At 63.3% G+C, this 27332-nt stretch overlaps 1 protein-coding gene across 1 annotated transcript; it reads right to left on the reverse strand.

The window, feature by feature from the left end:
• KMT2D (lysine methyltransferase 2D) lies at positions 1–25740 on the reverse strand. Its single transcript, XM_062510835.1, is given in 55 exon segments — positions 1–1158; positions 1265–1373; positions 1476–1549; positions 1933–2218; positions 2323–2453; positions 2565–2701; positions 2926–4096; positions 4459–4595; positions 4676–4811; positions 4917–5065; positions 5393–5568; positions 5664–5745; positions 5829–5985; positions 6071–6235; positions 6308–6451; positions 6533–7644; positions 7693–9604; positions 10238–10470; positions 10589–10655; positions 10802–10889; positions 10983–11106; positions 11200–13280; positions 13485–13633; positions 13720–13899; positions 14061–15740; positions 15879–15929; positions 16009–16094; positions 16360–16601; positions 16708–16792; positions 17089–17262; positions 17386–17490; positions 17815–17889; positions 18316–18505; positions 18587–18711; positions 19025–19141; positions 19233–19376; positions 19460–19675; positions 19784–19825; positions 19917–20023; positions 20114–20278; positions 20353–20534; positions 20748–20852; positions 20954–21064; positions 21378–21491; positions 21696–22558; positions 22651–22785; positions 23041–23885; positions 24017–24183; positions 24267–24381; positions 24464–24629; positions 24729–24894; positions 24980–25077; positions 25158–25408; positions 25494–25620; positions 25692–25740. Coding segments are annotated over 55 exon segments (16191 nt in total). The 3' UTR covers positions 1–1065.
• Between the last annotated feature and the right edge of the window lie 1592 nt (positions 25741–27332).

A 27332-nucleotide genomic window follows, 5' to 3' on the forward strand; every position in this document is an offset into this window, starting at 1 on the left:
TACAATGTAAGGTATAAATAGATAAATAACCTCCCCCCCCAGTGCAGCCCCAGCTGGGAGGGCCAGGGGCGAGCAGGGGGGGGCTCCACCCGGCCCCTCCAACCGTGGGGGCCACGTGTGAGAAGGAGGGGTCCCCACCCAACCCCTCCAGCGCCCCACCAGAGCTGGGGGAGGGGGTCTCACCCCCCCCCCCTTCACCCCTCCCATCCCCACCTCACACCTTGGCACGTCACACGGCTGGGACCTCCTGAGGAAGGGGACGAGGAGGTGTCCCCGTGCCCCCCTTCAAGGCGTCCTGACAAAGGGCCACATGTGAGGAGGGGCACAGAGGAAACCCATCCTCTGGAGCCCGAGGGAGAGGGAAGGGAGGGGGGGCAGGTTGGGATGGAGGGGGGCTCACATTTAAAAAACAACAACAAATAAAAAGAAACAAATCTAACACTTAAAATGAGGTAGGTTTGGGTGCAGAAGCTCCTTGTGTCTGTCGGGGTCTTGGCTGCATCCCGCCGCCGCTCCGGGGTCTCGTCCACACGCACAAACAAAAAGAGATCAAAGGAACCAAGCGAGCTCTGGCCGCCACACTGGCAGGGCAGAGCCCGGATTGTCGAGCTCAAGGAGTCTGTGTTACCTTGGTAATTAGCGAGCAAATATTATTAGTTTCTAAAAAAAAAAAAAAAAAAAAAAAAAAAAAAAAAAAAAGAAAAAAAAGAAAAAAAAAAAGAAATAAAATAATCGTTATATCCAGACCGGCTCCGCACAATCGCTCCAGCCGCGCTGGGCCCAGCCCTGCTCCCCCATGGCTCCCCCATAAGGGAGGCAGGCAGGGGGTGGTGAAGGGGGCATTTCTGAGCCCCCTTCACTCCTTTTTTTTTCCTCGCAGGACGAAGCAAAGAAAACCCTGAGTTGCCAGTTCATCTGTCCGTCCGTCCTGCTCGGGCAGGGCCTGCAGCACTGCAGCTGCTACTCTCCCTCAGTGCCCGGCCGCCCCTGGCACCTCCTGCAGCCCTGGGGGGCTCGGTGAGGTCTCTGAGGCGGGGATGGCAGCCCCCAGCTCCCTTTTCCCAGTTAGTTCATCCACTTCCTGCAATTCCAAGCTCCACAGTGGCAGGGGATCTTGTGCTGATCATCCTCAAAGTCAAACTGGTAGTCGTAGGTGAGCTGGAAGGGAGCAGGGAGTCACCCAAAGCACAGAGCTGCCCTGTCACCTCCAGCCCCCTCCCTGGGTCCCCCAGGAGCCCCTGAGCACCCCCTGTTCCTCACTGACCTCCTCCCCCTTGGGGATGCGCCGGCTGGAGATGATGATGATCTTGTCCTCCTTGTCAAAGGTCACGACTTCGGCCACACAGTTTGGGGCACATGAGTGGTTGATGTACCTGGGGGACAAGGGGGGGTCAGCACCAACATGGAGGCAGGACAGATGGACATCATGGCTCCCTTTGGGGGCATCCCACCACCCCAAAACCCCCCATGCTCACCTGGCCGGGCCCCCCGTCAGCGTGGCATCAATGACGTGCTCATTGTTGATGCGGAACATATAAATACCACGGTTCTGCCACGGAGGAAAAGAGGGGGTTGAGGGGTGCACTGAGGTCCCCATATCGCACCTGAGTTGATGTCCATCACCCCACATCCCACTGGAGACCCTCAAACCCCATATATCCCTCCACATCCCACCTGAGACCCTCCACGTCCCACACCAGAGCCCTTGATATCCCTCTTGTCCCTCCACATCCTGCCTGAGTCCCCCAGTGTCCTGCCAGAGCCTCCAATATCCACCCAAATCAACCCACATCCCACCCAAGCCCCCAACATCCCATCTGACTCCCCCCATGTCCTTTTCAAAGTCCCTCCATCTTCCACCAGAGCCCCCAACGTGCCACTCAAGTGGCAAGTCCCTTCACACAAGCCCCCAGCATCCCAGCAGAACCCCACCTGCTCCTCATAGATCTTCTCCCGTCGGTTGGCCACCTCATTGCGGATGATGGTGCCGATGTACTCGATGACCATCGTGTGCTTCTCGATGTCCTTGGCCGCATAGAGCCCCAGCCCCTGGATGCGGGACCGCGCCAGATACACATTGTTCTTCCACTCCGTCTTCAGGCGCCGGTACTGGGAGGACTTGGAGTGCACAAACTGCTTGCTGTAGGGCGTGTTGGTCTCGCCCGTGAACGTGCTCTGGTAGGCCTTGGACATGCTTGTGCTGTTCAGAGTGTGGGGCCTTCCAGGGGAGGAGGATGAGAGGGGTTAGAGCTGAGGGATCCCCAGGGATCTCAGCTCTCCTGGTGGATCCCAGCTCTCCCAGTGAAATCTGGCCATGCTTACCGCTTGTAGTGGGTGAGGATCTTGGGCTCAGAGCGGGCACAGCCAGTGGGATTGATCATCAACGGCAGCTCCATCAGAGGATGGCGCCCGTAGCGGAACAGGTAGTTCTGACAGCTCTCAACACCCGGCAGCTGTAGAGGGGGACATGGAAAGACCATGGGTAAAGAGCAGCAGAAGAGCCACCGGCAGCAGGGTGGACCCCCAGTATGGAGGAGAGACCCCCATGCCCACCCCGGACCTACCGACTCAGCAATGCGCAGCACCGCGTGCACCGTGAGGCCGAAGAGCTCCTCGCCCTTCAGGTACTCAGGGAAGAGTCGCAGCATGTCGGCCTCCTTCCTCATCATTGCCACTGGCTCGATGATCCGGTTCCACACAGCTGCCAAAGGAAGGGAGAACCACAGAATTAATTAGGCTGGAAAAAACCTCCAAGATCATCGAATTCAAGTGACCAGTCTCCACCTCATCACCAGAGCAGGGCACTGAGTGCCATGGGCTGAAGATGGGGACCCTCAAGCCACATTCTGCCACCCCACCCCCTGGTGTGTTCTGGTGTGGCTCAGCCACTCAAAGGCTGGATGCTGGCATCTCCCAACTCCTTACCTTGTGGCGAGGAGTCAGAGAAGACAAGATCCTCCAGGCCCTGCTCGATGACCTGTACGACAAACTCGGGGCGCCCGTTGTTCTCGCAGATGGTGCAGCGGTAGCAGCAGCGGCGGTTGTTGGTCCGCAGGCTCCAGTAGATGCGAGTGGCCTCATAGCCCACGGGGTAGAGAGCTGTGACGCTATGGAAATCGGCCATCTGGTGTGGCAGCAGCTGCCCGATGGCATGGAAGACCAACCCGCCCACGCGGAACATGTGGAGCCGCTCCCCACGCTGAATGATGCTGGCGATCTGCTTCACCTCGTCCCGCTCGATGTAGACACGGCGGAACACAGTGAAGCTGCTGAGCTCCTGCTCGCAGGGCCCCTTCAGCTTGTGCAGGGGACACAGCATGGTTTTGTCCTTGAAGAACATGCACTTGGCGCGGATGGCGCAGGCAAAGTGGTACACGCTGGGGCAGCGGATGCGGTTGCAGCTGTTGGTGGCACCAGTTTTCTGGCACAGGGAGCACTTGGTGAGCAGCCCACGGTGTAGGGCGACTTCCACGTTGATTAGGGCCCCTCCCTGAGTCTCATACACTTCGGTGGACCAAAGGGCACAGTTCAGGTGGACCCAGAGGTCGAGGTCAAGGTTGAGCAGGCGGGCCGGCCCGTCCGTGGCCCCATCACCCTCCTCGTGACAGAAACAGCACTTGCGCAGGTCCTGTGGCACCTTTTCGGGGCGCAGCGTGGTGCCCAGTTTGTCAATGAACTCGGCGATCTCCTTGTCGCCATCACGCTTGGCCCCCCCTTTCTGGATGGTGACGAGGAAGCGCAGCCGTTTCCAGCGCACCCCCTTCCACTTCTTCAGCCGTGGCCTCGCCTCATCCCCGTCCTCCGGAGGCCGCGAGCGTGGCTTGAAACGGGGCGGCGAGTGGGCAGCTGCAGCCCCTTCCTCCTGGGGGGCTGGTGAGGGGGCTGGTGGCAGTGGTGACAACGGGGCTGGGGCTGCCTCGTGGGATGCCTCGGGGTCAGGGACCCTGTTGGGCTCAGCGGGGCTGGATGGGGAGGGAACGGAGGGGGACAGCGGGGGCGAGGGCTCCTGGGGCAGGACAGAGAGCTGCCGCACATCCAGGTTGGAGACGTTGTTAACGTAGCAGTGGTGAAGGGTCTTCTCAGGAGCAGGGCTCTCCTGTGGTGTGGGGAGGGGGGCACAGGTCAGAACATTGCAGGGATCGAGACCCCCAACCTCCCTGTGAATCGCAGGGAGAGGTCCTTGGCCCTGCAGAGGCCCTACAGAGACTCATCAGCATCCCACATGCTCCCAGCCCTGCAAGGGCCTCCTGGATGCCTTCTTAGGAGACCCAGCACCAGCCCATGGGGAGACCTGGCCCCCCAGGAAAATCCCTGCAATCATGGGCTGCCCTACAGGGACCACCATGCACCTCTACCATACAGTCCCTGCTCCTGTACCCCCACAGCCAGTACCTATAGGTACCCCAAAAGCCCCCTCCCTGTCTCCCAGCCCCGTGGGGACCTCTTCATGCCACTGACCTGTCTGAGCAGTGTCAGGAGGTCCAGCTCACCCTTGAGGCTGTACCCTGGCAGCACCGCATCAAACTGCTTCAGCCACTCAGAGCTGCTGTCTGGCACCTTCCCAGCCAGCGCCTTCTCCTTCCCTCCGAGCATTCCTGGGAGAGGGATGGACAGCCCATCATGGGGGTCCCAGCCCAGGAACACCTTGGGCCATGGGAACAAGGTGAACACTCACCGGCCATATCAGCCTCCATCCTCTTGGCCTCAACTACAGCTGCTCGCACAGGGCCGTCAGGGAACAACACCTCGTAGGAGCTAGGGATCTTCATGCTCAGCAGCTCAGCCATGGCCACCATCACCCCATTGAGGTTCTAGGTGAGAGGAAGGCAGGATGGGTCCAGGAAGCCACAGGTGCCACTGTGTTGGGTCATTACTGGGACCCCAAGGGTCTTGAATGTCCCCATTTCCTTGCTCACCTTGGCAGCTGCTGCAGACACCGTCAGCATGACAGAGACTTCACTGCTCTTGCCCTTCTCCCATGGGGCTCCAGGGCCTGCTGCCCCCACCTTCCCTAGTGGAGCACCAAAGGGCTCTGCGACCTCATAGGGTTTTGTGTCAGGGAACACTGGTGTAGGGAGAGGGGGGTCACAGCCAGGGCCAGAACTGTGTAGACCCAGCCCCACCAACAGCCACCCATGAGCCCACCCAGCTGCCCCAGATCCCTGCAGGGAATCCAGCACCCTGCAAATCCCTTTCCCTCACATCCCACACGTCCCAAGCACCCTTCCCCTAGCTCCCTTAAATCCCTCCTAGTACAGGAACCCCATCCTGCCCCATCCATATCTCTTTCTACCTAACACATGTGCTCCAGACACCCTCCCTGTGCTGCACATCCCACAGACTCCCTCCAGCCCAGTCCATATGGACCACACACCCCTCTAGCCCATCCCACCTGGGATACTGGCCCGGGGGATGATGGGGATGATGGGGGACAGCACACGCTCCTCCAGCTCTGGCTTAGCCTCACTGAGAAGTGGGAAGCGCAGCAGCTCCTCGCCCAGGACACTCTCAGGGGATGAAGCAGGGACGATGCTGTCAGGGGAGTCACTCTCGTCGTCACTCTCCATCCTGTGGAGATGGAGGTGTCAGGGGCCACAGGGCCTGGTGTCACCCATGGAGGGGCTAATGTCACTTATGGGGCATCACCACAAAACGGATCTCACCTGACGTCTTCAGTCTGATTGTGTGGAGGGGTAGGCAGTGCTGCCAGCAGGTCCAGGCTCTTCACCTCCACAGCTGGTGCATCTGCAGAGTAGCAATGGGTGTCACTGGGGGAGTGACAGGTGGCAGCAGGGATTCTGTGCCATCCCTGTGCCAGCCAGGCTCACCTTTCTGGCTGTGGGGTTCACGGGCTGGGTCAGCATCCTTGGGCTGCTCCCCCAGCTCTTCAGGGGCCGTGACACCATTCACCATCTTCTGCTGCACGGAGGGAGGGGGCGTGGGGGGCAGCGAGGAGGGTGGCGTGGGTGGGTTGCTGAGGTTGTTCTGGGGGGAGACGGTGGGGTGAGAACAGCAGGATGGTCCAGGAGCCCCAGGTAAGGGGGACACCAAGGAACAACCCCCCTCTCACCTTGGTGAGCAGCTGGGAGTAGTAGTCAGGGACGCTGTCGAGCACAGCACTGCCGAAGGTGCCCCGCAGCTGGCTCTTGCCGTTGATAGGGCTGCTGCCGAAGGGTGCGAAGAGGCTGAAGTTGGCCATGATGGTCGGCTCTGTCAGTGGCAGCAGCGACAGCTCCTGGGGACAGAATGGTGAGGGGGGGGCAGGGGCAAAGGAAGCCCCCTGCCACACCCCAGCCTGCTGCCATACCTGCTTCAGCTGCTTCATGAGGGCCTCACCAGGACGCAGCCCCTCATCCTTCCGCAGCTTCTTGCGTGATGCTGGGATGCGCTCGTTGCCTTTCTGCACCCGCTTAGGCTTGGTGGGTGCTGGCTTCCTGGCAATGGAGGGGTCCTGAGGAGGGACAAGGCAGCATGAGCTGTGCCTGTGCAGCCCCTCACCCACCACAACCCCAGCCCAGGCTATCCTGCTCACCTCCCGACCCAGCAGCAGTGACTGCGGCCGTGGCTCTGTCCCAGTGCTCCGGTTTTCTATGTGCCCATTGAGCTCGCCTGGGCTCTGCGCTGACAGCTGCACGTTCTTGGCCCGCAGTAGCTTCTGCAGCAGCAGGTGTCCAGCCTCGGAGCGCCCACCTGGGGCCAGCAGACTATTGGCTTGGCTGTCCCCAGGGTCCCCATTGGCCTCTGGTTTCGCCGACTCGTCTCCATCCACCTCACACTGTGTCACTGCCGCCACTTCTTCCTTCGGTTCCTGCTTCACCAACACGTGGGGTGCTTTGCCTGCTGCAGGGGTCCCCTCTGGCACAGCCCCATTGATGTGGGTCTCACTGGGGTCAGCTGGGTCCACCCCAGGTGCATCGGGATCCCAGGGGCCATGTGCTGGGTCAGGGAGGGCACCGCTTGGCATGGGAGTCAGTCCTGGCTCTGTGGGTGTCGCAGGGCTGGGGGCCAAGGCTGGGACTCCCGGCGACGTCTTCTTTGGCTCTTGGGGGCTCTGCTCAGGGCTAGCCAGGTGCTGGGGGGCGCTGCCCAGGGGTGAGGGGGCTGGTGGCGTGGGGAGGCGGATGAGGCCAGGCTGGGGGCCACGGGCAGCCAGAGCTGCCTGAACTAGCTCAGCCAGGGGCTGCTGGGGGGGCTGCCCTGGCAGCACCCGCCCTGGCTCGGTGGCAGAGCTGGTCTGTGCCTCTGCTGGGGCACCTGGCCGGGGCTGGAAAAGGGACCCCATGGGACGAGGGGGCTGGCGGGTAGCAGGCAAGCTGTAGTCCGGGGCCTGCCCAGGGAAGGGGCCAGGGGTCCGTAGTGCCTGATTCTGCTGCAGCAGGCTCTGCTGGTGCCGCTGCACCAGGAGCGCCTGGAGCTGCTGCTGCTGCTGGGGCGTCAGATGCCGCAGCTGCGGGTTCTTGGCCAGGACACCCTGGAGTTGTGCCCGGATCTGGCCCATCACTGGCCCCGGCACCTGTCCCAGGAGACCTGGCGGAAGAGTGGCCGTGCCCGACGCCGGCCCGACTTTGTGCTGAATGGGGCTCTGGAGCCGCAGAGGCTGCGGCTGCCCCGGCAGAGCCCCTGCCACTCCCTTGCCTGGCAGCTCTGGAGGCCGCGGTGCTGGCACCATGGCCTGTGCTGGGCCTGTCCCACAGCCCAGTGGTTGCTCTGCCACCCCGGCTGTGTCCCCATGCTGCTGGGGCAGCTCGGGGTGGACAGCTCCAGGGCTCTGCAGCGGTGGGGCGAGTAGGGCACCTGGCTGCCCAGGAGCTGCCCGCAAGACAGCAGGCTGGGGGGAGGTCAAGAGGAGCTGCTGGCCCTGCCCCAGCTCAGCCTGATGCTTGGGGGCTGGGGGCTCCGGGCCCCCCAGTCCCGGGGGGTTGAGGGAGCCCTGCTGCTCCCCGTGGAGCTGCCCCCCGCTCTCACCGCCCTCAGCGTGCAGGGTGCTGCCATCCATCCCCGTGGGCTGGTCCTTGGCAGCCAGGACCGCCGGGGCTGGCTGCATTCCCTGACTCAGGTGCAGCACAGAGGGGGCCTGGCCCCCCGCCCCATGCTGCGGAAAGTGCTGGATTGAGGGCTGCCCCTGGCCCAGCCCCAGGAGCCCTGGCTGGGCAGCCGCTGAATTCTGCTGCTGCTGTGGGGCCAACAGTGCCCGAGATTGCCCCAGCTGCTGGGATAGCACGAGCCGGTGGCTCAGCATCCCTGGTGTCTGTGGTGGCAGCTGGGGCGAGCCCAGCACCCGCTGCTGGTGTTGGGCCAGGACAACCTGGCGCTGCGGTTGGGGGTGGCCCAGCACAGGCTGGTGCTGCAGCCCTGGTGTGTGGCCCAGCACACCTGGCTGCTGCTGGGGCGAGAGCTGCTGCATTAGGAGGCTCTGCTGGCTGCCTAGCAGCCCCGGCTGCTTCGGCACCATGGGCTGAGCCCCTGCGCTGGGCTGTGGAGCTGGGGGCGGCTGCTGCTGCTGCTGCCCCAGCAGGCCAGGCTGCCCCGGCACGGCTGGTGGCTGCACTGGGGCCTGGCCCAGCACACCTGGCTGCTGCAGGGATGCCTGGCCCATCATGCCTGGCTGCTGCAGCGATGTCTGGGCCAGCACACCTGCCTGTTGCATTGAAGCTTGTCCCATCACACCTGGCTGCTGCATGGACGTCTGTGCCATGATGCTCTGTGGCTGCATTGAGCTCTGTCCTATCACACCTGGCTGTTGCATGGATGCCTGACCCATCACGCCCTGTTGCTGCATCGACGTCTGTCCTATCACACCTGGCTGCTGTAGCGATGCCTGTCCCATCACACCTGGCTGCTGTAGCGATGCCTGTCCCATCACACCTGGCTGCTGCATGGAGGTTTGACTCATCACGCCCTGCTGCTGCATCGATGCTTGTGCCATGACACCTGATTGCTGCAGTGACGTCTGTCCCATCACACCTGATTGCTGCATGGCTGCCTGTCCCATCACACCCGGTTGTTGCATTGATGTTTGTCCCATCACGCCCTGTTGCTGCATGGCCGCCTGTCCCATCACACCTGGCTGCTGCAGCGACACCTGTCCCATCACACCTGGCTGTTGCATTGACGTCTGTCCCATTACACCTGGCTGCTGCTGCAGTGACACCTGTCCCAGCATGTTCTGCTGCTGCAGTTTCTGTGCCAGCTGCATCCTCTGGAGCTGCCGCTCCTGCATCAGGCGGCTGTCAGCGGCCAGCCCACGCAGAGCGGGGTTCCCACTGAAGAAGGCGCCGGAGGAGCCAGGTCCCGGGGTGTTCCCCACGGGCTGCTGCCCCATGAAGGACAGGCCCGGCTGCACAGCCATGGACACACCGCCCTGGGGCAGGCGCAGCCCTCCAGGCTGCCCCGGCTGCTGCCCGAGGCCCTGTGCTCCCACCAGGGCTCCCCCGGGCTGCTGCACGCCGTGTGCTGGAAGGAGCTGTCCTGGCAGCTTGGACATGAGGCGGGGGCTCTGCGAGGGGCTCAGGGCCATCACGGCTGAGGCCTGGTGCTGGTGCTGCTGCTGTTTGTTGCGGTACTCAGCCATGAGGTTGGTGTGCTCCTTCTGCTGCTTCCGCACCTGATGAGGACAGCAAGGTGTCAGAGAGGCAGGAATGGCAGGGTTTTAGTGCCAGGACAGGGGGACAACACAGCCTTAGCACTGGGGATGGTGGGGCATCACCACCAGGAATGGTACAGCTTCAGTGCCCAGGACAGGGGACCATTAGCATCAGGAATGGCACATTAACAGTGCTAGAAATGGCACACCACCACCACTGGAAATGGCACAGCTTTACTGCCAGGGACAGTAAGCATCAGCACTAGGAATAGCACAGGACAAATGCTGGGGTTAGTGGCTCATCAGTGCCAGCAAGGCCAAGAATGCGTGCTGGGAACAGCAGAGCATTAATGCCAAAACAGCACAGCATTAGCACCAGGAATAGTGGGACATCAGTACCGGGAATGGCAGAGTATTAGTGCCAGGAACAGCAGGGAATTAATACCAGGACTGGCACAGCATTAGTGCTGGGGACAGCAGGGCAGCAGAGCCACAAATGGCACATTTACTCTGAGGACATCACGTTTGTACTGGGGGTGGCACAGTGTTTAAGTGGGGAATAGCGAGGCTGGCACTGAGAACAGTGGAGCATTAGCACTGGGGAAATCCCATTTGCACCAGGGACGAAGTGCCCATCCACATGCAGAGTCCTACCTGGTCCAGCTGCTTCTGGATTTTGCTCTGCTGCTCTGTCACCAGCTTCAGCTTCTCAGCATCTGCCTCAGGGAACTCCCGCCCAGCTTTCTTGGCCGTGCGCTGCTTGGCACACAGTGCCTTGCGGGATTTGCGGTGTGCCCCAATTTGCTCCTCCAGCACCTTCAGCTGCATCTGCAGCAGCTGCTGCGTGTGGAACAGCCACTCCTCATACTGGCGCTGGTCGGCCTCATCTGTGGGATGGGGGGAGGCTCAGATCAGTGAGGACCCCGGGGAAGCAGAGACCACAGCCTCCAGGGGCTGGGTGAACTCCGTCCTGCACCAGCCCAGACCTGCCAGGTCAGTACTCACTGATGACGCCCTGTGCAAAGGTGGGTGGGTTGGGGCGAGCCTGGGTCGGGTCTGTGCCGCTCCGCTCCTGGCAGAAAGGGGAGAGTTTGGACCTGTGCTGTGGATTTCTGTCCTCTCCCCATGGTCCCCACTCCCTCAGAGAACCAAAAAACCACCACTTCTGGCCTGCTAGGCCTAAGAGACCCCTCTAGGCCCTCTGGACACCCCACTCACCTGCCCACTCCCTGCCAATAAGTGGTTCTGCATCTCAGAGACAGCTGGTCCCCCCGAGAGCCGCTGGGCCAGCAGGGAAACCTGTTGCCTTTGGGGGACACAGACAACGATGGGGTGTGAGCCAGAGCCAAAGCAACCTGCATGTGCCACCCTGAGCACCCCAGATCACTATGCGTGTTACCTGTTCATGCCTGGGGCCACCCCGATGCTACCCTGAGCCATCACCTTCTTGATGCCCTTCAGTGCCACCATCTTGGCCTTGGCAATGGGGTCCATGATGTCCTCGGCCGCAAACTTGTCCAGGTCTGCTGGGACAAAGACCACAGCACGTTCAGCCCCATGCCCCCCACCCAAAAGAACCCCATGCTTCCCCGAAAACAACCACCCATAGCCCCTACCTGTGTCTGGGAAGAAGCTGTTGGCCAACTGCTGTTGCATGACGAGCTGGGGGGGCTTCAGGCCCAGGGTGGGGGGCTGTACCCCAGCCATTGGCTTCTGCACCAGCACCTGCTGCTGGCTCTGCTGAGGCTGCCCCAGGGCCACCTGTACCCCATGGGGGGATGACAGCACATGAGGCTGCCCAGAGCCCATGCCCATGTGGGGGGCCAGAGCTGGGCCCTGCTGGGGTGCATTGAGCCGGGGGGGTTGTGGTGGCAGCAGTGGCGGCCGGGCCACCAGCCCCAGCTGGAGGGGTGTCTGTGGGGTGCCCAAACGGGGCGGCTGCCCCTCGGGAGGCTGCCCAGATGCCCCTGTGTGCAGCATGGGGTGCCCCGGGGCTGAGAGGTGGGGGGTGCCACGGGGCAAGTGGGCCGACATCTGCTGCTTCTTCTGCAGCTCCTTCTTCTCATGCTCCAGGAGGTCCTCAATGAGCAGCGGCAGTTCGCTGGCCACCAATGAGCTCTCCATTTTGTCCAAGTCATCTGCTGGCGAGTGCCGGGCACTACCCAGCCCCAAGGCTCCGCTGTCCAGCTCGAACTTGTCCAGCAAGGGGTTGCTCTGGCCACCCAGCTGGGCAGTTGCCAGCCCACGGCCAGGGCCAGGGTAGGGGTCCTTCTCCAGCACAGGGACACCAGTGTGGCCACTGCTGGAGAACTGAGTCAGGCTGAGGCGAGTGGGACCGGTGCTGGAGCTCAGGAGGGTCTGGCCAGGTTTGACACTCAGGCCCAGGGAGGCAGAGATTTTATCTGTGCCCTGCAGTGCTTCTGACTTGACCGGCACTGGGAGGCACTCAGGACCAGAAGTGGTGAACTGGCAGGGCGAGGTCTTCAGGCACCTGTCCTCCAGCTTGGGCTTGACATCAGTGGGCAGTGAGCTGGCCTTTGCCTCTGCACCCTGTGCCTTGAAAGCTGGGTCAGGGGCCAGCACAGTGCCCGTGGGGCAGGCAGAGAGTCCCAAGCCCATCCCAGATACCAATCCTTCCTTGGACATCTCCTGCTCCTCTGTAGATGGGGTTACATCTTTGCTGTCCCCAGCGTCAGGGAGCTTCATGGTGGGTGCTGGCGGTTCTGTCTTGAGCTGGGCCTCACGCTCAGCCTTCTCGTTGGCCGACTCAACCAGGCGCAGGTGCTCGTTGAAGATGTCCTTCTTGTCACCTGTGTCCAGCTCAGGGTCAGTGTAGGCCAGCAGGTCGAACTCATCACCATTCAGCAGGTCATCAAGGTGGGGGTCTGCTGTCTCCAGGCTGTCCAAATTGTCCAAGTCATCGTCCCCTTTGGCCACATCCGGATCCAAGCTAAGGTTGGCCAAATCATCATCATCTTCCAAGTCCTTGTGGGAGCCGAAGTCATCATCCAAATCGGGCTCCACGGGCACCTCGCAAGGTAGCCGCCCCCCCTCCAGGCTTAGGTGGCTCTTCCCTGGGGCTGGTGCAGGGTCTAGAGCAGGGCCATCCTTGGGACCGTCGGGGTGGAGGGTGGCACCAGAGGACAGTGGGCGTGGGGGCATGTGCTGCTGCAGCTCCAGGGTGGGGGCCTGCAGCGGCGGGGCCACCTTGGCATGGGGCTGCTGGTGGCTGTTGCCCATCTCAGCTCCCTGTGGGGATGCAGGTGGCAGCGGTGCTGGAACCTTCTGGGATGGCAGCGCCTGCATGGGCATGGCAGGGGTGCACAGGGCCTGGGGGGTGCCTTCATCCCCGGGCAGGAAGAAGCGAGGCCGGGGTGCCTGGGGCGCAAAGGGGGACCCCACGACACCCCCAGGTCCCTTCTGCATGTTATGTCGCAGCTCGATGAAGGGAGCACCCAGGGCAGCTGGTGAGGGGGGCACGGCCTCGACAGGGGTGGGCAGGCGGGTGCCCAGGCTGCCCATGGGGGTCCCAGTGGCCGGGGGGACGAAGCGGGAGGTGACAGGGAGCCGCAGTGCCGCCACAGCCGCTTGTTGTTGCTGCTGCTGCCAGAGGTGCTGCTGCTGCTGCTGCTGCTGTGGGGATGGCGATGGGAAGACCCCACGGGGGTAGAAGGCCTGGGGGGGCCCCACCGCCGCCCTGGAAGACACCATGGTGTTGGCACCAGGTCGGTACAGCCCTGACACATGCCGTCCCATGCCCCTCAGACTGCACCAAGCACCCAAAAATTCACAGCCATCCCCTCCCTCCAGAGTGACCCCCACAAGCTGGGGATCACAAGGTGATATCTGCTGGCTCCCACCCGTGCATGCTGAGCCCATCGCCCTGTCAGGGGTCACCCACCGCCCGCTGATGTCCAGCATGGCTGGCGTGGCCGCCGGCGGGGGCCGGGAGAGCCGCTCGTCCTGTGCAAATGCTGCTTGCACCATGACAGAGCCAGGGAGCTTCCCAGCACCGGCTGCTGTGGCCAAAGTCCCAAGGAGAGCCTTGTCCTGGAAGAAAGGAAAAAAAGACAGTCACCCCCCAGCCAGATACATTCCTCCCTCCCCCCGTGCACGCTGTGCCCCAGCTCTCCCACCTGCGCTGGTTGGTACGGGGCCATGCCCCGGCTCAGCTCGAAGTTCTGTCCGCCGGCCTCAGGGGCCCAGCCAGCTGGTGAGGAGGAGGAGGCAGCGGCAGCAGCCGCGCTCTCTTTCTCCTGACGAAGGCTGTTCCGCTGGATCTGCTGGCGGATGAGCAGCTCCCGGAGCCGCTGGCGCTGAGAAGAATTCGATGTTAGAGCCCACAGTGGCAACAGGACCAAAAACAGTAAAACAAACCACGTATGGATTTGCTATCAGTGCCTCCAAAGCTCCAGTTTTTCCCTTTCATTCTCTCCCAAACCTAAACGGATGCAGCAGGACCCCACGAAGGCCTCACCTGCCGCTGCTTCTCCAGCTCTGACTGGCTCATGGTGCCCAGAGCCCCATCCTGGCCACTGGGCAGCTCTGCCAGGTCCCGGTTTGGGGGTGCTGAGAGCCCCACAGCCACCTCCTCTCTCTTGTCAGCTGTCAGTCCCAGGACAGTGCGAGGCAGGAAGGCTCCAGAAGTGTCCTGCTGCTGCTGGGGGGCCGGAGGCTGTGGTGGCAGCACCGATGGGGGTCGCAGAGGTGAGAGGCTGTAGGAGTCATGGGCAGCAGTGCCAGGGTCCAGCGGGCTGCTTGCCTGGTGGAAGCTGGGGGACGAGGCGTAGGCCGAGCTCTGGGGCTTCCCAGAGCTGTAATGGCTGTTGATCCCATGGGGCTGGTGGGATGGGGAGCCCTTGAGCGGCTCTGAGACGGCCGGAGGAAAGGTGAAGCGCATGGGGGGCTGGCTCCCTGGGAATACGCTGGCACCAGGCGAGCGGGCGAAGGGTGGCTGTGGCCCAGCAGGTGCCTTGGCATGGGGGTCACCTGCTGGGGTGCCCCCAAAACCTCCGCCAGCCACACCCAGTGACTTGAACCCCGGCTCTGGCATCTGTGGACGGGGGGGCTTGTGCAGGGGAGTGAAGGGGTCCCGGGACTGTGGCCGGGAGGGTGGCTGGGAGTAGGGATCCGGGGATTGGAAGCGAGGGGTGACAGGAGACTGGCAGAAGGCTTCATTTGAGAGAGGGCGGGGGGTCAGAGGGGACTGGGAGCTGGATTGGGACTGGGGGCTGGCAGGGATGCGGGAGAAGGGTTCAGAGGGCAGGGAGCGGGGTGGGAGGGCGCAGCAGGCCTCGGGGGGCTGCAGCCGGGGCGTCAGTGGGGGCTGCGAGTAAGGGTCCATGTAGGGTGACTGACGGTAGAGATCAGGGTGGCCAGGGGGTGAGGGGGCCAGGGGATGGGGGTCGGGGGGCCGGTGCCCCAGCCCTGGGCTCTGCGGCTCTACCTGAGAGACCCGTGGGGTCATGGGGGCTTTGAAGACGTCGGCCGTCTTCAGCTCTGCAGCCGAGAGGTGGGGGCCGCCGGGAGAGTCCCCGTAGCCCATGGCAGAAGTGTAGCCGGGTGAGCAGACCCCCAGGCTCCCCCCATCCTCCTTCTTCACCTCCAGACCCTTCTTCTGCTCCCCAAAAGGCAGGGGAGAGAGCAAGGCCTCAGGAGGCCGTGCCCCAGGACTCCCTGGCACCGAGAGGTTGTCCAAGGAGGGGCACCGGGGCTTCAGGAAGGGGTCAGGGGTGCCAGGTTGGTGCCGGGGGGTGCCAGGTGGGGTGGGGTGGAAATCAGGGGGAGCACGGGGGGCTGTGAGGGGCTGGGGCTGGCCAGGGAAGGGCTGGAAGGCAGCACTTGACGTGGGGCTCTGGCCCAGGGGCGAAGGGAAGCGGGGCTCCAGCGTGTAGGCAGAGGCCACGCCATAGGGATCGTGCGAAGGCACTTGGGCAGGGGACTGGGGTGGGAGCTTGAGGAAGAGCTCGCTGGGAGACTCTGGTCCCCCTCCGGCACCAGCTGGGGGCTTCAGGAAGCCCTCGCTAGTGGCAGGGGGGCTGCTGATGTAGACGGGCTGTGCCCCTGACGGCACCGGGATCCGCAGGTGCAGCGAGGGCCTCTCAGGCTTGCGCAGTCCCTCCCCTTTGGTCTGCTTGTTGATCTGGCTCTCGGCCTGCTGCAGAGAGAGCCAGGCCGTCAGCACTGTGGGAGCCCTGCTGCCCTCTCTGTGGGTTGGGCACGAGCTGGGGGTGAGCACACCATGTCCCCCAGGGCTGGGCCGGGGCCGCCGGGCACCTCCCCGTGCCTCACGTACCTTCTGCACCTTGTTGATGCGATGAGCCGCTCGGTTATCTTTGGCCTTTTGCTAACAAAGACACGAAGCCAGCTGACTTGCAGCCCCCGGTGCCCCGGCCCCCCCACCCTAATGACCTCCCAGCACTCACCAAATACGGGGCTTTGTCCGTGGCAGGGACTTTCCTCCAGAGCTTCATGATCTGTTTGCAGCGGCTCGACCAGTCTGGGAGTCCAGTATGAGCAGATAAAGGAGAGAAAAGCAACATTAACCCAGACCTGACAAGCCCACTCATGTCCTTGGTGGGTCACTGTCCCCCCATCATGTGAAGGGACAGCCCTGCGCTCAGGAGATGGAGCTGAGACCCCCCAGCCCACTGTAGAGAACACTTCAGTGCCAGATGGGTCTCCCATCAAAAAAGTGACGAGGGGAGTCACACTCCACCCATAACCACAACCCTCACCTCAATGAGATGGCTGCAGCTCCCCCAGAGCCCTACCTGGATAATCCTGCTTCAGGTTGGGGAAGTTCATGTTGGCGTAGAGGACAGGGGAGATGGTGGAGAGCTCTCCCAGCTCCTCATCCTTCTCCCAGCGCTGCAAACTGCGCTGGTTGTAGGACAGCCCGTCACCCTCGCCCTCTGTCGTGGGTGTTGTGGGGGTCGAGGGGGTGGTGGCGGCCGAGCTGCTGGCCCAGGGGCTCTCAGGTTCGCAGTGGTCTGGGCTGAAAAAACCACTCCGCTCCCTGAGTGAAGTGTCACAGATTGTCAGGTTGTGAGGAAAGAGGGGGTGCCACAACACCCTGTAGTTCAATTCCTCCAAGGAGGGGACCCTCTATCTGCTTGAAGTACCTGTTATCGAGGAATGGGGACTGGCAGACCCCCGAGTATGAGTCCAAGGAGACGGATCCGGAGAGTGAGCCCAGGGAAACGCTCCCTGTGAGGCAAAGGAGACGAGTTGCAGGGAAAGCAAAGCTGGGGCGCAAGCCTGCACCTGCCCTGGGGGTCCAAACAACCTCCAGACAGCACAACACCCAAAATGCTTCTCATGTTCACCACTGGAGCAACAGGGAATACCCAGAAGCCTGGGCTCTCAGATACCACAGGCACCACTGCTCTCCAAGCAGGTCAACCCCATGAGTCTGGCTTTCTTGGGGCTGGCAACAGGCCCTGCCCTTCACCACACTCTCCAGGGACCTCCTGGATGGTGGGGGCTATGCCAATTCCACCCACCCTGCCCCGAGAGCTGGAGGTCTCCTTGCAGGAACGGCCGCTGTGCTCGGCTGGGGTCCTGCCCAGCCTCCATACCCGTGGCCACGCAGTTGAGGGGCTGCTCCCCGCGCTCCGCTGAGCCCAGCACGTCCTTGAAGAGCTGCTGCACGTCTTTGCTCTCCATCTTGGGCAGCTCTGTAAGGGCAAAAGCAGGAGCTGGGTGTGAATACCACACCGACGGGAAGTAGAAAAACCTCAGGGTCATGATCCTGGGACCATTGTCGCTTCAGCAGAAGAGGGGGCACAGGATGGTCTCACCTTCCGTGGGGATCTTGTCGAGGTCAGAGCTTAGCGCTCCCTCGCCCGGGGTGGCTGGCTTTTCAGTGTCTCCACGGTCTGGAGAATCCTTTGGCTCATCAGCCCCTACGAGTAAGAATCAGGAAGTGCCCTCAGCTCCCCAGGACTCCCCCGGCTCATGGCTGGGGACCACCACGGGACAGCCCCCATCTCCCAACAAGAGAAAGGAGTTCCTCGGTCCTCCAGGGATGCCACGCCACGCGGGGGCGCACTAGGCACCACTCGATGGTCACCAGCATCATGTGACTGACGGGGCATAAGGAACCATAGAGCTCAGCCCGGCCTAGAGCGACCCTCAACCATAGAGTTCCGTCTCGATGGTTGTGAGTGCCCTGTGGTGCGTGGAGGACTCGGGTGTTGGGTGTCGCATAGGGGGTCCCGGGGCCTCACCCAGCTCCTCAGCCTTTGCGTCGTCCTTGCCATCATCATCGGGAGCAGCAGCGCTGCCGTCAGTGCTGTCGTCCCCTGCAGGGTACCCCAGGATTCAGTGAACAGCATCAGGGTTCTCCGACCCCCAGTGTCCTCCTACACCTCCCAATGGGAATGGGAGCCCCCTGCAGTCCTTGGCATTCTCCAACGAGCCTCAGTGTCCACAGCAGCTGCTCACAATCAGGGTCCCCCGCAACCCCAGTGACCTCCAATATCCCCCCAACACCACCAACCCCAGGGACCCTGAACAACCCCTCACCCATCCCCAGCCATCCTGGGGACCTTAATAACTTCTAACAACTCCAGGGACAACAACCAGGAAGCCCAGGGATTCCCCCCAGTCAAGTTCAGGGACCTTCAACCACACTAGGGACCCACAACAAACCCCCACTAATCCCCGTAAAGCCCCTCCTGGTCAGCAGCCATGGTTCGGGTTGCAGACCCACTCCTGGTCATACTCACCTCGGGGGTGGGTAGGGGTCTCCCTCCTGTCCAGGGTGCCCCCCTGCAGTGCCCCAGCGAGGTTGGGGTCCCCCTTGGGCCTTGGGGCACTCTGGCCCAAGGAGGGGCGGGCAGCCCCATCCCCCACCCCGCCTGCTGCCAGCAGCGCCTTCCGGCTCAGGTCCATCAGTGCCTTCCCAAAAAACGCTTCCTGGAATGGGAGGATTCTGTCAGCATCAAGGGGCCCCCCATCCATCCCCCATGCACCTCCAGCTCCCTCTATCCGTCCCACCTGCAGGTATGGTGGGAACATGTCCTCCAACTTGCTCTTCTTCCGTCCCCGGCGCTTTTTCTTCTCATCCCCCTCTCCTGAGCCTGGATCCAGGCCAGCCTCGGCTGGGACATCACCTGGAGCCCCTGCAACAGTCCCCCAGGAATGAACACCCACCCCCCAAAAAGGGTCTGCAGCTGTTCCTGTGCCACCAGCACAGCACTGTGGGGTGCAACCTGAGGGCCCTTCCACATCCCTCGGGGCGAGAATGGAATGGGAAATGAAGAAAAAGAACGGTGCTGAGAAGGAAAAAGAAAAAAGGGGGGGAGGACTCCAGGTAGGATTCCAGGAAGGAAGGAAAAGAGGGGGAAAAAGCTGGGGGGAAGAGGAGGTGAAAAAAAGGAATGAAAAAGGGGGTTGAAAAAGGGGGAGGGGAAAAGGGGTGCCACTGTCCCCTACCATCCTCAGGGTGTCCCTCGGTGCTCAGCCCCTCGCGCCCCACGTCCGGCAGCACCGCTGAGACCTTCTTGAGCCGTGTGTGGGATTTGCGCTGACGCACCATGAACCCACCAATGCCTGGTGGGGGGCAGAGAAGGAGGGAGGATTGCTGTGGGGCCTGGGGTTCACAGAAGAACTTGGAAGGGTTCAGGGTCTGCAGGACACTTACCAGGCCGGTACGGTTTGCGCTTCCTCTTCTTGCACTCCTCAGGGTCCTCCAGCCCCTTCCCCGAGTCCCCATCAGCTCCAACATCGCGGTCAGGGCTGGCTGGAGCCTCAAGCTTGATCTCACACTCCATGTGCTCCACACCCACTGCTGGGGGGTGCACGTTAGTGGGGGGTCCCCTGACACCCCCACACTGCAACCCCCCAAGCTCTCCCACCAGGAACACTCACCCTCAGCTTTGAGCAGCTCATCAGTGTCCAGGTCTCCGTCCTTCTTGTCCTCAGGGCCCAGGGGGTCACTCCCCTCCAGCCCCCCATCCCCGTTGAGGGTGCCTGGGCGGCCCTTGCGCTGCCGCCGCTTGTGCAGAGGTGACAGGGTCAGGTTGCGCAGCACGGCCATCCCTGTCTCCGTCAGCCACACACCCTCGAAACGGAAATACTGGGGCTCTGAGGGGACAAACACCAGCGTTGGGGACAAATGCCAGCACTAGGTGCGTGGCCAGAAGAGGGCACAGCCTCAGGAACCCCACGGCCCTGGCACAGCCCTGCGCATACCTGGATCCTTGGCTTTGATCATCTCTGCAGAAGGCGTGGGTACTGTGGCAGGAAAGCAGAGGGGCAGGTGAGTCCCCACACCACTCAAATGCCCTCCAGGTCCCCCAGAGTTCCCCCTGCCCTGTGAGCTCACCAGGTTTGACCACGTAGGGCTGGCAGGCGCTGCAGTCAAAGCCTTCATCTGCAGCCTGCTCCACCTCCTCCTCAGTGAAGAGGCTGTCACATGCAGCATGCAGCCACCTGCAGGCAACAGGGGGACCTATCACACACCACAACCCCCCCCAGAGGACCCCAAACTTGAGCCCCTCAAGCCCAGAGCATGCTGCTCACCGATCGCAGTGCCGGCACTGGATGAGCAGGTCGTCCTCCACGTACTTCTCACGGCAGAAGGGGCAGACGACGAGGCTGGCGCAGGGTGCGCAGTGCGTGTAGTTATTCTGCCACTCGCAGTGGAAGCCAGGGGATGCAGCCCCACACTGCACGCAGCACACACACCTACAGAGGGGGGCCTGAGGAGTCAGCGCCAGCACCGAGCTTCCCCCGTGGCTCCCACTGTGTTCCCCACGCACCACTTGCACTTCCAGCCGCCCTTGGGCACCGTCTGCAGCGGCGGGTCCAGGCAGTAGGTGTGGTAGCTGATGTCACAGTCGTCGCAGAGCAGCAGGCGTGAGGGGTCGGAGGCTTTGCCGCACACCTCGCACACGATACACTCCACGCAGCGCCAGCCCTTCAGCAGCATCACCTTGGTGATCTGGAGACATGGGAGGGCAGCCACGTGAGCACTAGGCACGGCCCACGAGGGTCTCCAGGTTTGGTGCGGCTGTGTGGGACACCTCAGGGCTTAGCACGGATGCACTAGAGCACAACTCAACATGTAGATGTGCCAGGCACGACCTCCTGTGTGTCCCTGGGGGGCACAGCACAGTCCTGGGGTGGGGCCAGGGGTCCTGGGGCCTCTCCTCACCTTGCTGTTGACACAGTAGGGGTGGTAGCACTGGGAGCATTGGGAGCAGGCGAGGAGATGCCCCTCGGCCCCACGCCCGAAGCTGCCGCACACCACGCACATGTCCTGGGGGGTAGAGGTCATGAGTGAGGAGACAGTGGCGGGCAGAGGAGAGACAGAGTCTGCTCCACCCTGCCCGTCTGTCTGTCCTGCAATTCCCTGGTTACCTGCATGAGCACAAACTTGTCAGTGTTGGAGAAGAGGACAACCGTGTTCTGCATTGTGTCGTCATCATCCTCGTCCTCCTCCTTGCTGGGCGAGCTCTCCACATCAGCAAGCTGAGGACAGAGCAGGAGCCTCAGCACTGAGGACAACCTCTGTGCAGTCTGGGGGGGCACCAGAAGACAGGGGCAGCAGAACCCCTCCCCAGGAGAAGCTCCATGCCTGCCCTGTTTTTTTTGGTGAAGCCCATAGACTCAGCAAAGGCCCAGGCAGTCCTACCTCCCACGAGAGCCAAACCCACCCAACACTAAGGGTTCTAAGTCTTTCCAAGGGAGGGATAATGGGAAAGTGGATGGGAGAGACTCCCAGCTCTCCGCCTAAAAGGTCAAGGATTCCCTGGACCCGACCTCTGCCCCATCCCAGCCTTACTGCTAAGGTGTCAACAGACGAGGTGGTCGACTTCAGGCGTGCACGGCCCCGGCCTCGGCCCCCGTGGGACCCACCTCGGGGACGTCTCCGCCCAGGGAAGCTGCTGCTGCGACCCTGTGACCAAGAGGAGAGGGGAGTTACAGCACTGGGGGGCCCAGTGGGGCCCCCATGCCAGGGCAGCAGAGGGGCACTGCCCCCCATCCACCCAACCACACGCTCAGCCCTTGCCCCCTTGCTGCAGAGAGGGGACGTAGCCCCAACGGGGTGCTCAGGGTGAGTGGTCCCCACAAAACAATGGTCAGCGGGGTCTCCCCATACCTGCTTGACACGGGAGCGCCCCGGAGAGCTGCGGCGCCGGCTCTTGTCCCCGTCACCCTTGGCTGCTGGCTCGAAGAGCAGCGAGTCATCAGTCTCGGCACCCAGCGGCAGCGACCCAGCGTCCTCCTTCTGCAGGCTGGCGTCAGCTGAGGCTGGGCCCAGCTCAGGGGACAGTGACCCCCCACCTTCAGGATCCGGGGATCCTAGCAGTGGCTCCGAGCCAGGGAAGCTGCTGCTTGTATCCCCCTGGCTCAAGTTGGAGATCTCGTTGAGGATGTCAGGTCGAGGGCGTAGCGCAGGGGGCTCAGGGCACCCCTCGTCTCCTTGCCCCAGCAGCTTCTCGCCAGTAGTGCACACCTCCATGGGGGTCTCAGGGCCCAACTCCTCCGGTTCCAGGAGTAGGGGTGACCCCGAAGGAGACCCCTTGACTTCAGGGTCCCCCCCAGCCCGGCCCTCATCCAGCGCTTCCTCCTCACTGAGTGGTGGGGAGCTTCCACTGGTGCCCTCCCTCTCTAGCCTTGGCGCCTCTTCTTCTTCCTCTTCCTCCTCCTCAGGCAGGCCTGGGAAGGGCCCCAGCTCAGGGGCTGGGCTTCCATGGGGGGCATCTCCAGGGGGGCTGACTGGGGACTCCCTCTCACCACCAGCCATCTCCATCTCCTCATCCTCAGGTGGCTCAGCCGGGGCCAGGGTGATGGCAGGGGAGCCCAGGGGTGGCGGTGGGGAGCCAGGGGGGTCGGTGTCCATGGCGGTGCCAGGGCTGCTGGGGAGCTCAGGCAGGGCTGGGGTGGGAGGCTCGAGCACCTCATCCTCCTTGGCATCAGGGGAGGGTACTGGGGTCCGTGCAGGTGAGATAGCACGGAGAGCTGGGGGTAAAGAGGGGAGAAGTGTGATATCACTGCCCCCCAAGAGACACCTACCAACCCAAATCCCAACCCTGGTGTTTCTTCAGACCCACCTGGGGGAGCTGAGGGTGGGGGTGTAATCTCAGGGGGCAACGAGGGCTCTGGCTCCAGCTCCATCTCCTCCTCGGGCAGCACCTCTGGAGCCAGGGCTGGTGCTTCCTCTGCCACTGCCACCTCGGGGAGGAGACCTGGGGGATAGGGATGGGGTGAGGGGGTGTGGGGGTCCCCTCCACTCCCCTGTGCCACTCAGACTGGGATTAAGAGGTAAGACCCTCCCCCAGCTCCCCACATACCCCAAAACAGGGCACCGGCACATGAAAACAGGAGGAATACAGGGATCAGACAAAGCCAGTGCAGGGAGAAGCCTCTGGTGGGTGCAGGACTCCCACACCCACTGGAGAAAACAGGACGGGAAAGAAGATAGTGAAAAGTCCCCAGATTACCTGGTGGTTTCAGGTCCTCCTCAGGGTGCAGCTCACTGGGGACTGGCTCTTCAGGGGGTAACTCAACAAAGGGGGGCTCTTCAGGGCTCAGCTTCTCAGGGGGCAGCACTTCGGGAGGAGGCTCCTTAGGGAGCAGCTCGACAGGGGTTGGTTCACTGAGGGGCAGCTCACTGGGGGGCAGCTCCTCGAGGGGTGGCTCCTTGGGGGACAGCTCCTCGAGGGGGGGCTCCTCAAGGGGGGGTTTGGGAGGTGACCCATTGGGGGGCAACTCGTCAGGGGGTGATTTGCCAATGGGTAGTACTTCAGGGGGCAGCTCATGGGGGGGTGACTTTTCAAACGCTGGTTTCTCAGGGGGCAGCTCAGCAAGGGGAGGGACATCGAGGGGCAGCTCATTGTGGGGTGGTTCACTGGGGGGCAACTCCTCAGGGGAGGGTCTGTCAGGGGGAAGCTCAGCAAAGGATGGTGTCTCGAGGGGCAGCTCCTCAGAGGGAGGCTCCTCGGGTGGCAGCATGAGAGCAAGGGGCTCCTCAGGGGGCTGCACATCAGGAGCCTGAATGTCAGGGGGCTGCATGTTGGGGGGCCGCTGATCGAGGGGCAAATCCTCAGAAGGCAGCTCTTCGGGGGGTCCCTCACTGGGGGGCACCTCCACAGAGGCCAGCTCGCCAGGAGGAGATTCGGCACTGCCTAGAGGAGCCTCCTTGGGGTCTGGGGGTGCCTCTTGGGGGTCTGGGGCTGTCTCGCTGGGGTCCACGAGGGGCTGCGTCTCCTTGTCACCCCCCACGGGCTCCAGCTCAGGCAGGGGCATGGGCACATCCGTCGGCTTGCTGGGGGCAGGGGACTCTGACCTGGCATGGGGGAAAACCTGGGTGAGGGGGCAGCGCTCAGGCCACCACATCCTCAAGGTTGTGGGACACATCCCCCACCCACAAAGGGCCTGACCATCCCTGACCATACCAGCACCCCTATCCCCACTCACGTCTGGGCGGGTGGGTCAGGCTGTGGCGAGTCTTCTGGCACCGTGGGGACATCAGCCGTGGCACGGCGCTGCTGGCAGTCCCCGCACACCGCAGACTCTGGGGACCAATGGCAGCTGGAGTCGAGCCCCACGGGGTGCTGGCCACAGTCTGAGCAGACCCAGCAGTCCTGGGGGGAAGCAGAGACGTGTCAGTGGGTGCAGTCAGGGGGGAGGCAAGTACCCTGTACCCCTAAGTGAGAGCAGGACATACCTTGCACTTCCAGGAGCCGATGGGGAGGCCCTGGGTGGCTGCCTCCATGCAGGAGGTGTGGTAGCCCTTGTCACATGCCTCGCACACCATCATCACAGAGTCCTGGCCACGTTGCCTGTAGGGCACAGGGGCAAATGAAGGCTGGGATCCCCCCTTGGGTGTATATCCCACTCCCCACCGCAGGACTGGGGGCTCACCTGCAGGTTTGGCACACTTTGCACTCGGGGCACTGCCAGCCCGAGCGCTTGCGAGGCGTCAGGGAGATGTCCAGGCAGGCCCCGTGGAAGTGCTGCCCGCAGCTGGTGCAGAACACCAGGTCCCGCAGGTCACCCGGCCCTTTGCACACCGAGCACCTTGCGTCCTCTATCAGCCACGAGAGAAGGGGGTCAGGGCCACCGTGGGTCTCAGGACCCCTCACTAGGGGTCCCAGCACCCAGGGGTGGTGTCCCCAGCCCCACGCACCCATGTCCACAGCCTCAGACACGTGCTCGGGGCAGAGCAGCCGCAGGGTCTTCATGGACTGGAAGCAGCCGCTGGCGGCAGCACAGGGGAAGTGGTAGAGGCGGGAGCAGCCGGCGGCCGCCCGGCACGGGATGGTGGCCCCCGCCCGCCCGCAGCGTTCACATTTCTGAGGGCAGAGGAATCCGGGGGGGGTCAGCATTGCTGCAGGGGAGCCAAACCGAGCCCCTGCCATCCCCCTGGAATCCACTCACCTGTGAGATCCCTGAGAAAACAGCTCTGGCCACGCCGGCCACCTCCAGCCCTGCACCACCTGCCCAGGCCGCACACCAGTGATGCACCCAGCAGTGCCCTGTGGGGAGGGGGTGTCAGGGACAGCTTGGGGACACCCAGGTGGCATGATGGGGACCCCAATGCTGTGACCACACTCACCTGTTGGCTCGAAGAGCTGCACTGGGGTCACCCCCTCGGAGAAGCCAATCTGTGCCAGGCCATCACCCACCAGCTCTGGCTCTGGGGGGAGCTGGTTGGGCCCTGGGGCAGGCTGGCCAGGCCCATCAGGGGGCTCGTGGCCCACCAGCCACTCAGGCCAGTCGGGCGCCGGCTCGAAGCGCTGCAGCTCCCGCTGCCCGTGTAGGCTCCAGTCCCCACAGTTGCAGAGGGCACAGCGGCGGCCCAGCGGGCTAGGAGAGGGCAATGGTGGGTGTTAGGGATATTTAGGACCCCCCACCCAATAGCTCCATTCCACCTGGGTCCTCCCACCCTCACCTGCCAGCCTCGGGAGGTCCCTCCATGCCCGTGCTCTCCAGCTCTGGCCCTGCAGAGGCTCCTTCAGGGGGTTTCAGGGGGTCCCCCTCGGCACTGCCCATTTCCTCTGAGGCCATGACCCCATCAGCTGTGGGGAGAGGGGGTGTAACCATTACAGGGGAAACAGTGACAGGTCCCCAAAGTCCTGCCCTAACTCACCTGGTGCGGCCGCGTCCTTCTCCTCACTGGGCACCTTCTGTTCATCCATCCTGCCTCCGGCCTTCCTGGGGGGCCACAGCTGTAGGGGGGACATCCATCAGCACCAGGGATGATGACACCTTCCCCGGCACCCTTGCAGCAACCCATGACTCTCTACCCAAGGGACAGGGCTGCATCTTCCCATCGCTCTTCCCAAGGCAATTTGTAGGCTCTGAGAGCGGAAATATCCCCCAGGAGCAGAAGGTGGCTCCCTGCTCCCGGGGGGTCCAGGAGACCCCCTGACCTCACCCATGCCCCCTGCACCCCTAGATCCTCCCCAAATCCAGGCAGCGACACCCTAACATATCTACCCTAACATATAACCCCCAAGTGACCTCGATTAAACCATGGGGGAAGAGGGATCAGTGACTCCGGCTCTACCACACACCAGCACCCCAGGGAATCACCAAGACCCCGAGGAGCTCTCAGGACCCTCTGAGGAGCACACCCAGTGCTCAGAGCAAAGCTGAGACCCCCCTCAGTGCCTCCCACGTTGGGGATCTTAGGGGAGAATTTGGACTGCAGCAGAAAACGGGGTCACCACCACCACCACCACCTGACTGTGCCCCTACTTCCTCAGGCGCAGCACCAATCCTGCACAGTACAGAGGTCCCGGGATAGATATGGGGGGAAGACTCACCCCAAAACACAACGCACAAACCAGGGGGGGAGGTGGGGGGGGTGTCATGCCCTGATCTTCAGCCACTCCCTCCCACCGTTGCCTCACGTCCACCCCAAAAACCCAAAAGGGCTTCGGCACTGTGGGGACAGGGGACGGGACCCCAAACCTGACCACGAGCCACACAAGGGGTGAGGGGGGGAATCTAGAGGGGACCCGCGGACACGGGGGGGGCCCCCAACGTAGAGACCAAAGCACCAGGGAAGGGGAGACACGCTAGGGCAGCACCAGCCCCCCAAAAACCCGAGAGGGCGCGGGGAGAGCGCAGGGAGCCCCCAGCGGGGTCCCGGCCGCGGGGTAGGAGCGCCGTGTCCCACCCAGCACCTCCCCACTCCCGGTTCTCGGTGGGCCCGGGGATATTCGGGCCTTCCCGGAAAGGCTCCGGGGCCGGGGGTATTCGGGCCCTCCCGGGAAAGGCTGCGGGGCCTGGGGGAGGCCCGGCCCGCGCCCCCGGCTGGGCCGAACCACCACGCTGGGACACCCCCCCACCCCCCTCACCCTCCCTGGCGCGCCCGGGCCACGCTTCCCCCGCTCCCCGGTGCAACCGGGGGGTCGAGCCGGCCAGGCCCCGATCCCCGGCCCACCGCGGCCTACGCTGGCACCGGCACCGAGCCCCGAGCGACGGGCCCGGCCGTACCCGCGCTGCAGCCGCCCGGGCCCCCCCGGTACCGGACACAAAGGCGTTGGAGCCGCGCTCTGGCCCGGCCCCGGTCAGGCCTTACCGGGAGCGGCAGCACGGCGGAGGCGGCGCGGCCCGAGCTCGCACGACCGCGGGACCGCTCCTTCCGGGGCCGCCGGGGCCCGTCCCGCCCGCGCGGGCCCCCCGGTGGGGCCGTTTGCACCCCCACGCCCCCCGCCCGGTGCTCACCCCCGCGGCCGCCCTACGCCGACGGGCCTCGGGGCGCGGGGCGTTCGGTGCTCCC

Source organism: Cinclus cinclus, chromosome 30 (genome assembly GCF_963662255.1).
Source record: "Cinclus cinclus chromosome 30, bCinCin1.1, whole genome shotgun sequence".
NCBI lineage: Eukaryota > Metazoa > Chordata > Aves > Passeriformes > Cinclidae > Cinclus > Cinclus cinclus.